Source organism: Lepidochelys kempii, chromosome 3, assembly GCF_965140265.1.
Source record: "Lepidochelys kempii isolate rLepKem1 chromosome 3, rLepKem1.hap2, whole genome shotgun sequence".
NCBI lineage: Eukaryota > Metazoa > Chordata > Testudines > Cheloniidae > Lepidochelys > Lepidochelys kempii.
The window spans coordinates 11,674,529-11,689,308 of record NC_133258.1 but is presented as its reverse complement, the minus strand read 5'-3'; the positions used below and the strand labels follow the sequence as shown (position 1 = coordinate 11,689,308).

Sequence of the window (14,780 nt, the reverse complement as noted above, 5' to 3'; positions counted from 1 at the left end):
AAGTCCTTTATACATGTGCACATCACAGATCATCAGTCCATTAGTTACAGTAGCTACAATCAATGGTTAGATCAGGCCTTCATAGGAAAGATAGAGCAGGCAAGCCCTGAAACCTGTTCAGACTAGATGAGCCAAATGGTCTTTTCTAGCCTCGTTCTATCTTTGTTAGCAATCAAAGCCAAGTGCTTTATGGTCCATGAAACTTAGACCTGTGGTTGTACTTTGAGTTTTAGACCCAGATTCTTCTTAAAGATCATTGACAGCAGCTACTGAGGATTTAATTTTCTATTGTCTAGAGAGCTGGAAATTGCATGCCAATTATTGTGAAACAAAACAATTGTTATACAATACAATGCTTTACTCAGTACAAGACAATACTACAGTAGTCTGTGATATATCTTTGCTCAGAACTCTTGACTCTCACACTGAAACTCAAGAGATACAATACAGTCAGCTAGGGGATGGGGACAAAGTAATTTTCAGCTGATTCATCCTATCCAAAGCCCCCTGCATGTCAAAGACCTCAACTCCCACCAACTTCAGGAGGATTTGAGGGGGCAGAGCGGGGTCAGGCACATAGTGTAGGTCTGGCAGGAGAAATAGTGGGGTTGCTTGATCATCATCCCATTTCCAGACCTGCTGATTCTCCTGTTGTTAGGGTTCACTCGCTCAATACCCTTTCGAGATTTCAGAGCCACCCACACCCGGAAGCTGGAGACAAAGGGTACGTCTACATGAGGGGGGCTTCCCAGCGTGGGCAGACAGACGTGGGCTAGCTCTGCTTGTTCTAGCACACTAAAAATAGCAGTTCGGGCTGGGGCTGGGTTCTGAAGCCCCACAAGGGGAGAGGGTCTCAGAGCCCGGGGTTAAGCCCGAGCCCCAAGGTCTACCCTGCAATTTCACAGCCCTGCAGCCTGAGCCCTGCGAGCCCGAGCCAGCTGAATCAGGCCCCCCATGGCTGTTTTACTGCAGCGTAGACGCACCCTGAGTGATAAGGCCTCTCTTGAGGGGCGTTCAGTTCAGCATGCAATGAAAGCAGGAAGAGGGGAAATCTGGACACTTCCCAACCTTAGCTCATAAAAAGATAGAGGGCTAGATTTTGTATCTCATCCTGAGGTCCTTTTTGGGCTCTGTCTACACGAGAGCAACTCCCACTGAATCCAAAGGGAAATGCACACAAGGATTGAAGGCACAGTAACATTGGGAAGAATAGTAGAAAGATTTTCTTCATAGGCCTCTTTGGACTTGTCATAGGACAGGGCAGTCATCGGGGAAGCAGCGAACAGCACCTGAGAATGTTTGATATAAGAAAAGCTCCTGTTTGGCACTGATGAGCCAAGCATCCTTGCGTACCATCGACCTGCAACATGAGAGAAAGGCCTGTAAAACTCCTTGGAATCTGAGCTGAGGATGGATCTCCCCACAGTACCAGGGAAGCTGAACGGAACATCTCAGAATAAACACAGGAGAACACAGTTATTCTAGGATAACAAATGCTACTTTTCACCCATATATAGAATCATAGAATATTAGGATTGGAAGAGACCTCAGCAGCTCATCTAGTTCAATCCCCTGCTCAAAGCAGGACCAACCCCAACTAAATCATCCTAGCCAAGGCTTTGTCAAGCCGGGCCTTAAAAACCTCCAAGGATGGAGGTTCCACCACCTCCCAAGGTAACCCATTCCATTGCTTTACCACCCTCCTAGTGAAATAGTGTTTCCAAATATCCAACCTAGACCTCCCCCACTGCAACTTGAGACCATTGCTCCTTGTTCTGTCATCTGCCACCACTGAGAACAGCCGAGCTCCATCCTCTTTGGAACCCCCCTTCAGGTAGTTGAAGGCTACTATCAATATTGCAGCATTCATTCAAGCATCCGAATTAGAGCTGGTCAAAATTCTTCAACTGAAAAATTTTTCCATCATCAAAGGCAGTTTTGTTGAAATCAAAATCTACTATCTCATACTTTCTTACAGGTTTTCCTACTTTTTGCAAGTGTGTAACAGTAAAAAGGAGGGTTTTCCCCACTTTCAGATACTTTGCCTTTTCCCTTTTGTTTCAGTTGGAAAGGGTAGAAAATTAAAAGAAGGGAGAGAAGGGGGAGGGATTAAAATACAAAAATGGAAAATTGAAATGTTTTTGGTGTCCAAAAAAATGAAACGTGACATTCCAAGTCAAAAGAAACAAAAAAGTTCCCAAAACCCAACATTTTGCAGTCAAATTTTCAGTGATTTTTCTCACAGAAAACTCAGCGGGGAAAATTTCGGTTTTCCAACCAGCTCTAACCAAAGTGTATTGTGGGATAGATGGTAGCATTTAACCACTGGCTTACGGATGGAGTCACCATACCCAATATGTGCCTCCCAGTGTTCCAGCAAGTGCAGAATGGATAGCAAACCATGCTGGCCAACGTCAGGAATTCAACCAACTAACTCCAGCACTGAACAGATGAGTCTCTACAGGTTGAGCTAAAAAGCTAGATTCCAGAGTTGATACCTGGGACAGACTCATTTCCTCAGTGAATTGGGCATGGCGTGGGAAGACCTATCACATACTAGACCAGTGGGTTACACACAGACTGTATCATCCTTTTGAATAGACAAGCATATTCCCCTGCCACAGTTTGTACGTGGGGGGTGTAGGTCATGGTGCACCTTGTTCCCACACCCTCTGGGGCAGCTTGCAGTCTTGGAGACACATAGAAGGAAAAGGAAAGTGCAGAGACTGTCCCTAGCCTTTGCATAGAGGGGGTTGGACTAGATGACCTCCTGAGGTCCCTTCCAACTCTGATATTCTATGATTCTATGCGAAGTGCCTTCAACCCTGGACAACACTCCCTGCACCACCTGTTGGAGTTGTGGGGGCCCTTTATAAGCATTAAGTCTCAACACCATGGTGAGGTAGAGAAAACGAGTACAGCGAGATTAAGTGACTAGCCCACGTGTAACCTGTGCCTGCTTGGTGTGGCGCTCTGTCCCCCTCTAGTGGCAGCTAGACCAGACAGAGATTGAGGAGTCTGCTACAGCCTTGGCTAAGAGAGATGTGTCCTTTAGCTCACGCATTAAGCTCCAGGGGTCCCAGGTTTGGTCCCACAGGCAGGAATGTCTGTGAGGGGAGGGCTCCTGCCTCATACTGGCAATGAGGGGCGATCAACAGGTTATCTCAAGTGCTTATATACAAATGCACAAAGCCTTGGAAACAAGCAGGGAGAACTGGAGGTCCTGGTGATGTCAAGGAACTATGACGTGATCGGAATAACAGAGACTTGGTGGGATAACTCACATGACTGGAGTACTGTCATGGATGGTTATAAACTGTTCAGGAAGGACAGGCAGGGCAGAAAAGGTGGGGGAGTAGCACTGTATGTAAGGGAGCAGTATGACTGCTCAGAGCTCCGGTACGAAACTGAAGAAAAACCTGAGTGTCTCTGGATTAAGTTTAGAAGTGTGTGCAACAAGAGTGATGTAGTGGTGGGAGTCTGCTATAGACCACCGGACCAGGGGGATGAGGTGGATGAGGCTTTCTTCCGGCAGCTCACGGAAGCTACTAGATCGCATGCCCTGATTCTCATGGGTGACTTTAATTTTCCTGATATCTGCTGGGAGAGCAATACAGCGGTGCATAGACAATCCAGGAAGTTTTTGGAAAGCGTAGGGGACAATTTCCTGGCGCAAGTGCTAGAGGAGCCAACTAGGGGGGGCGCTTTTCTTGACCTGCTGCTCACAAACCGGGTAGAATTAGTGGGGGAAGCAAAAGTGGATGGGAATCTGGGAGGCAGTGACCATGAGTTGGTTGAGTTCAGGATCCTGACGCAGGGAACAAAGGTAAGCAGCAGGATACGGACCCTGGACTTCAGGAAAGCAGACTTCGACTCCCTCAGGGAACGGATGGCCAGGATCCCCTGGGGGACTAACTTGAAGGGGAAAGGAGTCCAGGAGAGCTGGCTGTATTTCAAGGAATCCCTGTTGAGGTTACAGGGACAAACCATCCCGATGAGTCGAAAGAATAGTAAATATGGCAGGCGACCAGCTTGGCTTAATGGTGAAATCCTAGCGGATCTTAAACATAAAAAAGAAGCTTACAAGAAGTGGAAGGTTGGACATATGACCAGGGAAGAGTATAAAAATATTGCTCGGGCATGTAGGAATGTTATCAGGAGGGCCAAATCGCACCTGGAGCTGCAGCTAGCCAGAGATGTCAAGAGTAACAAGAAAGGTTTCTTCAGGTATGTTGGCAACAAGAAGAAAGCCAAGGAATGTGTGGGCCCCTTACTGAATGAGGGAGGCAACCTAGTGACAGAGGATGTGGAAAAAGCTAATGTACTCAATGCTTTTTTTGCCTCTGTTTTCACTAACAAGGTCAGCTCCCAGACTGCTGCGCTGGGCATCACAAAATGCGGAAGAGATGGCCAGCCCTCTGTGGAGATAGAGGCGGTTAGGGACTATTTAGAAAAGCTGGACGTGCACAAGTCCATGGGGCCGGACGAGTTGCATCCGAGAGTGCTGAAGGAATTGGCGGCTGTGATTGCAGAGCCACTGGCCATTATCTTTGAAAACTCGTGGCAAACCGGGGAAGTCCCCGATGACTGGAAAAAGGCTAATGTAGTGCCAATCTTTAAAAAAGGGAAGAAGGAAGATCCTGGGAACTACAGGCCAGTCAGCCTCACCTCAGTCCCTGGAAAAATCATGGAGCAGGTCCTCAAAGAATCAATCCTGAAGCACTTGCATGAGAGGAAAGTGATCAGGAACAGCCAGCATGGATTCACCAAGGGAAGGTCATGCCTGACTAATCTAATCGCCTTTTATGATGAGATTACTGGTTCTGTGGATGAAGGGAAAGCAGTGGATGTATTGTTTCTTGACTTTAGCAAAGCTTTTGACACGGTCTCCCATAGTATTCTTGTCAGCAAGTTAAAGAAGTATGGGCTGGATGAATGCACTATAAGGTGGGTAGAAAGCTGGCTAGATTGTCAGGCTCAACGGGTGGTGATCAATGGCTCCATGTCTAGTTGGCAGCCGGTATCAAGTGGAGTGCCCCAAGGGTCGGTCCTGGGGCCGGTTTTATTCAATATCTTCATAAATGATCTGGAGGATGGTGTGGATTGCACTCTCAGCAAATTTGCGGATGATACTAAACTGGGAGGAGTGGTAGATACGCTGGAGGGGAGGGATAGGATACAGAAGGACCTAGACCAATTGGAAGATTGGGCCAAAAGGAATCTGATGAGGTTCAATAAGGATAAGTGCAGGGTCCTGCACTTAGGACGGAAGAACCCAATGCACAGCTACAGACTAGGGACCGAATGGCTAGGCAGCAGTTCTGCGGAAAAGGACCTAGGGGTGACAGTGGACGAGAAGCTGGATATGAGTCAGCAGTGTGCCCTTGTTGCCAAGAAGGCCAATGGCATTTTGGGATGTATAAGTAGGGGCATAGCGAGCAAATCGAGGGACGTGATCATTCCCCTCTATTCGACATTGGTGAGGCCTCATCTGGAGTACTGTGTCCAGTTTTGGGCCCCACACTACAAGAAGGATGTGGATAAATTGGAGAGAGTCCAGCGAAGGGCAACAAAAATGATTAGGGGACTGGAACACATGAGTTATGAGGAGAGGCTGAGGGAGCTGGGATTGTTTAGCCTGCAGAAGAGAAGAATGAGGGGGGATTTGATAGCTGCTTTCAACTACCTGAAAGGGGGTTCCAAAGAGGATGGCTCTAGACTGTTCTCAATGGTAGCAGATGACAGAACGAGGAGTAATGGTCTCAAGTTGCAGTGGGGGAGGTTTAGATTGGATATTAGGAAAAACTTTTTCACTAAGAGGGTGGTGAAACACTGGAATGCGTTACCTAGGGAGGTGGTAGAATCTCCTTCCTTAGAGGTTTTTAAGGTCAGGCTTGACAAAGCCCTGGCTGGGATGATTTAACTGGGAATTGGTCCTGCTTTGAGCAGGGGGTTGGACTAGATGACCTTCTGGGGTCCCTTCCAACCCTGATATTCTATGATTCTATGATTCTATGATTCCATCTGCTGGCGACCGGGATCTGTTGGCGTTACATCTGCTCACCGAGGAAATCCGTGACAGAGTCAGAAGTCGAACCCAGCAGTTAATAAGGAAGCTGCCACAATGCATACGCTGATTTCTACCCACAGCTCAGAGATCTCCGGTTGACTTTTTTGTCCAAACAACTGATTCATGAGCAAGGACAATGAACAGCACTGATAATCAAGCCACTGGGAGCGAGGCTCTTCTGCTGTGTAAAGCAAAACCCGCATAGAAATCTCACTGGGCATCAGCTGCCAGACACCCCTTCTGACACTGCATTTGGACCAGAACCAACCCCTTCCTCCTTCTCCACCCCTAACATTCACAACTGCAGTTCTGGTTTTGGCCCATCTAAGAGAAATAAATGTCCACAAGTCACTCAGCCACCCTGCACATGTAGAAGAGTGGTGATAGGGAATTATGCCCATCTGTATCTAATGGATACCCCTGTTCTGTGCACTTAAACAATGGCAAGGAGACCCCCAGATCCTTTCGATAGTCTCTAGGGAACTTTCTTCTTATTGCAATGATGATCAGTTCATCCCGTTGAGACAGCAAAGGGCCATGGCTAGGTATGTATATGCAAGTTCTATTAAACGTATCCAGGTCCTCTTTCTGGACCCAGAAATGCAGCGGTGCTACCAAGGAAACCACAGATGAACGAGGCAGCATTTCAGTTACTCACCTTCCTTTGTTGAACACTGAAAAGCTAACGTTCTGCGAACCTGTTGGAAGAGAAAACACACACAGTTAATGCAGGAACATGGGGGAGTCCGTAGAAAAAGCACACCAGACTAGGATCTACACTAAGGGCCTGATTCTCCTTTCTTCACTGACTTTACTCCGGTGTATCTCCATTGACTTCAGGGGAGCTATTCTGATTTACTGCAAGAGGACAAAGTGCATCAACTAGTTATGCTATGAGATGGCACAGAAGCTCGAGAACCACACCTCAAAAACCCCAATGGAGTGGTCACACCAAAACCAGATTGCACAGTCTCCAGCTGACAGAGGAGCCTGCCACATTATTATTATGGGAGCACCTAGAGACCCCAACTGAGATCAGGACCCCGTTGAGCCAGTCGCTGTCGCATTTTACAATCTAAACATTCAAAACAGAGTCAGGGGAAATGAGGCACACAGAAAGCTTCAGAGTAATCTTCTCAAAAGCCTCTAAGTCCTGTTTTCAAACATGACTAAGGCTCTTAGGAAGTTTGAGTCTCACTGAAAGTCAGTGGGATTTTGGCTCCTAAGTCACTTTTGAAAACAGGACTGAAGCACTTTTGAAAATATCACTCAAAGTGACTGCCCACAGCCTGCTAGCAGGTCAGTATCCAAGCCAGGTCTCTAGAATCCCAGTTCAGTGGCTTAGCCACCAGACCTAAATAACTCTGGGCTTCCACCAGGGCAAACCCTTACACATTGGTAATCATATGAGGCAGCTTCCCCCCCCACACACACCTATTCTCCTAGGAATGGCCTGTATCAAAGGCCTACAACTCAGATGACAAGCATAGCAGAAGGGGCACCTTCACAGCCCTAGTAACACAGTGATGTGAACCAATGAGCAAGTGACACACTGAGCCCACAAACACCATCAAAACTCAGCTACTCCAGGGACAGGGCCGTAAAAGTACATAGCTGGGGACAACTCATTCTTGTGCGCCTCCACTTAGATATGAGGAGGAAAGTTATCATGTAAAGAAAGGTGAAGGTCAAAAAATGGGTGAGGGAGGGAAATGTTTACAATAAATAAGTCATTAGGTTACAATCATAAGACCAGAGTCAGAAAGGGCAGAAGCGTTCCAGGGACTTGCTCCAGACCCTGGGTTTCCGATTGGACAGCTGTACACCCAGGGGGGTATTTCATTAATCATGCCACCTTTCGAGGCAGAGACCAGAATTGTAGGTGTACATGTTCTCTTTCCACTGACCGATATAGCTGCCTTCGATATGGCACTGTAAGGTCCCTGTTCCATGATCCATCTGAATGGGATAGCTGTAAAGAGACAGTGAAATTGTGAAGCCTTTAGAAAGGAAAGGGAACACAAGGAAAACACAGCCATACCATTCCAAACAAAACACAGCTTGTCCCGAGTCCCAGGGCTTGATCCTGATACTGGAAGGATGCTTGGACCCTCAGCTTAAATGGGAGGTGAAGGCAAACAGCATCTCACAAGACTGGGTCACTGGAGAAGGTGCGTAGGAGGAAGGATGTAAGGAAGAGGTTCAGTCCTGAGGTTGCTGTGATGCAGACTAGTTACTGGCCAGACCTTTCTGGGCATGTCTACACTGCAAAGTAAGCCCAGGGTTCAAACTCAGGCTCAAGCCTCAACCCTCTTCCATCTGCACACAAATCACGCTAACCCAAAGCTCAGACTCAGGGTCCCAGGACCCTACAGGGCTGGAGGTTCCGAGCCGGAGTCAATCTGGGAACCGGGACTCAAGCCTTATTGCTGTGCAGTATAGACACAGCCCCGCTGGACTTATGCTCTGGGAGCCCACCAAACTTATCCTGCAATTCCACGGGCTGACTTTCTTTGTCCTCTGGAAAGTCAAATTTGGTGGACAGCCAAGTTTTCCCACAACGCACCATGAACAAAGGGCTAGAGCGGCCACATTTTCGGAGAGCAATAGAAAGTCTGGGATGTGGGTGGTTGGACTTGGGCCTGCATAATGCAGTGTAGACACTGGAGACCCAGGATGGGATGGGGCCCAGGATTCAACAAGTCCTAACCTGGGGCTACCACTAAGTGTAGATGCTCAAGCCCTAGGTTAACAAACCTGTCCACTAACTTGAATTCTACTGACTCTGGGCTTACTCTGTAGTGTAGACATACACTCTATGGCCCCAAGGTATGAGAAATGCAACAATGGCTTAAAGGTGGACTTTGTCCCCTGTCACAATGTGGACTGGGCCTCTTTAAGGAGCCCCCAGCCCAATGGTGCCTCATTAATGGCCCCTAAATGGGGCCTGATAGACAGCAACTGATGCCTCTAAAGAGCCAAAGGGAAACAGAAAACAAAGGTTTCAGAGCAGCAGCCGTGTTAGTCTGTATCCGCAAAAAGAAAAGGAAGACTTGTGGCACCTTAGAGACTAACAAATTTATTTGAGCATAAGCTTTCGTGAGCTACAGCTCACTTTAATGCATCCGATGAAGTGAGCTGTAGCTCACGAAAGCTTATGCTCAAATAAATTGGTTAGTCTCTAAGGTGCCACAAGTCCTCCTTTTCTTTTTGAGAAAACAAAGGGAAACAGGAAACTGTGACAGAGACCAGAAGACTTCTGAAGAAGACCTTTGATCGGGGAAGGGTTTGGGCCAGGAAGTCAGAGGGCTGAAGATAGCTGAAGGCCAGAGAAAGCGGACTCCAGGGAAGAAGGGGGGAACATTCCAGCTAGGAAGGGCTGGGAGTTGCCTGCTGAAAGCAGGGAATTGAGTTGAACTTTGTAGATTTTATTTTGGGACTTCGAGTTTTGTTCTGAACTTTGATCTTGATAAACCCAGCCCCTATGGAGGGGTGGATTGCCTGTATGCACAATTTATTAAGGAGTCCTGAAGAGGAAAACAGAGGTAGGAAGCTGCAACACCCCTGACCACAAGGGGGTGCTCAGGAGGAGGCAGACCCGGATTATTCCCCCCACCCCAAACCACAGAAATGGAGAAACTGAGAATCAGGTCCTGTGTGTCTTTCAAAGAAGAGAGGAGTATTACCAGAACAGTTCTCTCTCAGAGGGGTGGTTATAGATTGCTAGCAGGCAAGCTAAGAATGTTGTTAATGTTGAAACTGCTTTGAAAAAAATCAATGATGCCAAGGGTAGGTTTGTAAAAGTTTAAACAGTAAGTTGACAAACTGCTTAAGCCCTTAGCAGTTTGGCCCTGCCACTCCCATATTTTAAACAAGGACCTTTTCATCAGCAGCGGAGAAGGAATTTATGATTTAAGGGAACTGAGATACTTATTTAGCCAAATATAAACTAACGCAAACAAGAATGCCACTGCCAGGAGCTGCTGTCCCGGGGGCATGAAAACTTCCCCCCCATGAAGATCCACTCTGGCAGCTTTCCTGTTAGTCACTTACACCTGTATTTAAAGTAAGTGCAGTGAGAGTGATGATACTTCCACCCTCTGTGTCACTTAGAAGAGTCAAGCGCCCGATCCTCATCTGCAATGAACTCATGCACAGCTGACATTGTCTACACTGGGAGCTTAGCCACTAGTGTCACCGCACCAGTGCAAGCCCTGGTGTGCTGCGTTGGTGGAGATCTTGTCTACAATCTCTATTGGTGCAGCTGGCCCCAATTTAACCCACATGGGGAAAGGGGGGTTTAAACCATGCTGTGTAGCTGCTTCCAATGCTGGGGCTTTGCACTGGGGGCGACTATCCGCAGCTAAAATCCCAACAGCAATAAGGCCTAAGCAGCCTGGAGAGTGCTGTGCATTCTAGCTCTACCCTCTGCTTTGCCCCTGCGCATTCCTAATACGCCTCCTACACTGGGGTGGAGTGGGCAGTGCAAAGGCAGCTATGCTGGCCCACTCCCATGGCATAAAAGGACCTTAGCTGTCAGGAACTATGGGCATGAGTTCCCTCAGCTGAGCCTGCGGCTAGCCTGCTCAGCCCTCGGGCCATTTAATGAGGCCAGTGGGGCTGGAGCAGAACTGCCTGATTGGCAGGCCTGCCCAACTGGCTGCCGGCAGCCCACAGGTCTGCATTTAAGCTCAGCAGCAGCGGCAGGTTGTTGGCTGCTCAACACTTACACAGACAGCTGCATTCTCCTATCCCACTCCCCTGCTTGGCTCCTGACTCAGCTCTGACCCTTGGCCAGTCTCCGCTCTGACCCTTGGCCTAGTGGTTAAAGCCTGTTCCTGGCTTTAACCATGAGGCCAGGCTCCAGCTCAAACCACTAGGTCAGATCTCCCACATCCCAGTCCCTGACACTTAACAAGGACTATGGAATCAGTCTCTTGTCTTTTGTTCAGTGCACATTTCCTAGCATGCCACTTATACTCAGGTTGGCAATGATTAAAGCCAAGGGACAAATTTTTGATGGACCAATTTTCCACCCGAAGACCCAGTATCATCAAAAACAAAATGTTTTGTGGAAAAGGGACAATTTCATAGAATATCAGGGTTGGAAGGGACCTCAGGAGGTCATCTAGTCCAACCCCCTGCTCAAAGCAGGGCCAATCCCCAACTAAATCATCCCAGCCAGGGCTTTGTCAAGCCTGACCTTAAAAACCTCAAAGGAAGGAGATTCCACCACCTCCCTAGGTAACGCATTCCAGTGCTTTACCACCCTCCTAATGAAAAAGTTTTGCCTAATATCCAACCTAAACCTCCCCCACTGCAACTTGAGACCATTACTCCTTTCAACAAGTTGTTCACTGGAAAAATTCTTAAAACAAGTTGTTTTGACTCTCATTGTTTAAACTTTGATATTAGATTAAATTATTGATTTAAATATATTTATACATATACTGCTTTTATGATTAGATGTATTGTATTTGGTGTTTCATATTATACTATTTTGACACTATCAAAATGATCCAATGTTTCTGAATCTAATTTTTTCTGAATTTCTGTTCCATAAGGCATTTTAACTTTTTGTTCCCATTTGGAACCAAAACAAAATTTTGAAACGGCAGAATTTCCCACAGAACATAAATTCAGTTTTCCAAGCAGCTCTAATAACTATGTTGTTGCCTAACAGGATGCAAGAGAACCAGGAACCTAAAACCTCCCCTGACTGTGGTAATCTAACAAGATGCAGGCAAACAACGAAAAAGATGAAATGTAATAAAGGCCAGGGCAAAGTTCTGCACTTAGGAAGGAAAGATCAAATGCACAACTACAAAATAAGAGGGATAAGAGGTTAGGTGGGAGTACTGCTGTAAAGGATCTCGTGGCTATAGTAGATCACAAATTGAATGAGTCAATGATGAAATGCAGTTATGAAAAAGGAGTGTAGTAACAGGAGTGTTGTAAGAAAGACACAAGAAGTAATTGTCCAGTTCCACTCAGCAATGAGGAGACCTCACTGGAGTACCGTGTCCAGTTCTGGGTGCTATGCTTCAGGAAAGATGTGGACAAACCGGAGAGAGTCCAGAGGAGAGCAGCAAAACTGATAAAATGTTTAGAAAACCTGACCAAAAAGTTAAAAAAACAAAACCAACCAAACAAAAAACAATGGGCATGTTTAGTTTTGAGAAAAGAAGACAGAGGGGAGCTGATAACAGTCTTTAAATATGTTAAGGGCTGCTGTAAAAGAGGAGTGTGATTCATTGCTCTCTCTGTTCACTGAAGGTAGATGAAGTAGTAATCCGCTTATTCTGCAGCAAGGGAGATTTAGTTGAGAAATTAGGGAAAACATTCTAACTATGAGGGTAGTTAAGCTCTGGAATAGGCTTCCATGGGAGGTTGTGGAATACCCATTATTGGAGGTTTTTCAGAACAGTTGGACAAACACCTGTCAGGGACAGTCTAGGTTTACTTGGTCTTGCCTCACTGCAAGGGGCTGGACTCAGTGACTTCGAGCTCCCTTCCAGCCCTATATTTCTATGAAAATCAACCATCTAGAACCCCATGCACTCCAATAGTTTACCCAATGAGCTGACTTTTCAAGAGCCCCTCGAAATTGTGACAAAAGCACCTGCCTGTTGTTATCATAACCGAGATGGACAGACGATCCTCTACAATCAATCATATGGAGATGTCACAGCAATATGAAATTAGCTACAACCCAAAGCAAAAAGAAGATCACAAACTAACATGCTTCTCGTTTGCTTGTTGGCAAAAGAACAGAGGCTGATCCATCCATCTCCTTCCGCCTCGAGGATAACAGGGCTAGATAGGAAACAAACAGGAAAGATGTGACATTAGGGGAAGCCATTAAGCTCAAGGGTGAAATTCTGGACCGACTGAAGTCACTGGCAAAATGTCCACTGGCTTCGGTGAAAAAATAAATTCCATATTTTGGCACTATTTGACTTGACAACCCTGGAAAGCTGTGTCCCATACACCTTATGAAACATGCACAACTCTTGCAAACCTAAGGAGCCCTAGCCTCATTCACTGGGCATTTTACAAGATCCACATGAATGAGGCAAGAGCTCATGTGAAATCCTGCTCCAGTCACTGCACATATTCACTAAAGGTGAGCATAGCGGTCCTATAAAATTATAGGCTGAATCTATTCAGTCCACTGAATTTTCTCGAGTATGCTCACCAGTGTTTTGAGGTTATATTGTAAATAAATGAAACCAGCATTTCAGTGGAGGATACCAACACACCAAAGCTACACTGAAACACATTCCAACTTTCCATTTCATTAACCACAGCACTTGTATTTCCCATTGAAGATGGGTGAAACAATAACTGGTACTGAATGCAGGATGTTAATCAGTATCCAGAGGCTAGGGTTGTTGACTCTGAATCAGCTGGTGTAAATCAGTGCAGCTCTACTGACTTATGATTAGGACTCTGTGTCATGGAGGTCGTGGATTTCATGACTTCCTGCGACCTCTGTGACTTCTGCAGCGGCCAGCGCGGCTGACACTGGGGCTAGCTGCTCAGGTGACCTGGGGGACAGCCAAGCTAGCCGTTGCTGGAGCGGCTCTGCAGCCAGCTGCTCGGGTGGCCCCGCAGCTGGCCGCCACCCTGGAGGCCCCGGGCAGCTGGCCCTGGTGACTGCCTGAGCAGCGGTCCTGGGGGTGGCCAGAGCTGCCGCAGCTCAGCAGCTCCTGGCAGCGGTCCCAAGGTGGCTGGAGCAGCTGCTGCCCCCCCCCCCAAGGCTCCCCCACCCCGGTGGTGGCCAGAGCTCCTGGGCAGCTCCTGGGCTCCCAGGGATCCCCCCAGCAGTGGCTGAAGCAGCCACCTGCCCCCCGAGACATCTCCGCAGCAGCAGCCAGAGCAGCTGCTGCCCGGCTCCCCGCACAGCAGTGGCCAGAGCAGCCGCTGTCCCTTCTGCAGCGGCTCCCCCCATCAGCACCCCCGCCTAAGGTCCAATCAGGGGTATTTATGGTATAAGTCACCTGCACTATAAGGTGGGTAGAAAGCTGGCTAAATTGTCGGGCTCAACGGGTAGTGATCAATGGCTCCATGTCTAGTTGGCAGCCGGTATCAAGTGGAGTGCCCCAAGGGTCAGTCCTGGGGCCGGTTTTGTTCAATATCTTCATAAATGATCTGGAGGATGGTGTGGATTGCACTCTCAGCAAATTTGCGGATGATACTAAACTGGGAGGAGTGGTAGATACGCTGGAGGGGAGGGATAGGATACAGAAGGACCTAGACCAATTGGAAGATTGGGCCAAAAGGAATCTGATGAGGTTCAATAAGGATAAGTGCAGGGTCCTGCACTTAGGACGGAAGAACCCAATGCACAGCTACAGACTAGGGACCGAATGGCTAGGCAGCAGTTCTGCGGAAAAGGACCTAGGGGTGACAGTGGACGAGAAGCTGGATATGAGTCAGCAGTGTGCCCTTGTTGCCAAGAAGGCCAATGGCATTTTGGGATGTATAAGTAGGGGCATAGCGAGCAGATCGAGGGACGTGATCGTCCCCCTCTATTCGACATTGGTGAGGCCTCATCTGGAGTACTGTGTCCAGTTTTGGGCCCCACGCTTCAAGAAGGATGTGGATAAATTGGAGAGAGTCCAGCGAAGGGCAACAAAAATGATTAGGGGACTGGAACACATGAGTTATGAGGAGAGGCTGAGGGAGCTGGGATTGTTTAGCCTGC

General features: G+C 47.6%; 1 protein-coding gene across 25 annotated transcripts in view; it reads right to left on the bottom strand.

The window, feature by feature from the left end:
* PKHD1 (PKHD1 ciliary IPT domain containing fibrocystin/polyductin) overlaps positions 1–14,780 on the bottom strand; it is a 467,199-nt gene that overhangs the window by 433,633 nt on the left and 18,786 nt on the right. For all 25 annotated transcript variants that reach the window (XR_012157892.1, XR_012157891.1, XR_012157890.1 and 22 more), the window contains 4 exons: positions 12,812–12,886; positions 7,978–8,042; positions 6,729–6,768; positions 1,290–1,360 (listed from right to left, as the gene is read on the bottom strand). Coding sequence is in view for 18 of the 25 variants with exons in the window: in XM_073335719.1 (XP_073191820.1) it covers positions 1,290–1,360; positions 6,729–6,768; positions 7,978–8,042; positions 12,812–12,886 (251 nt within the window). In the remaining 7 variants the exon portion in view is untranslated. The remainder of the gene's footprint in view (positions 1–1,289; positions 1,361–6,728; positions 6,769–7,977; positions 8,043–12,811; positions 12,887–14,780) is intronic.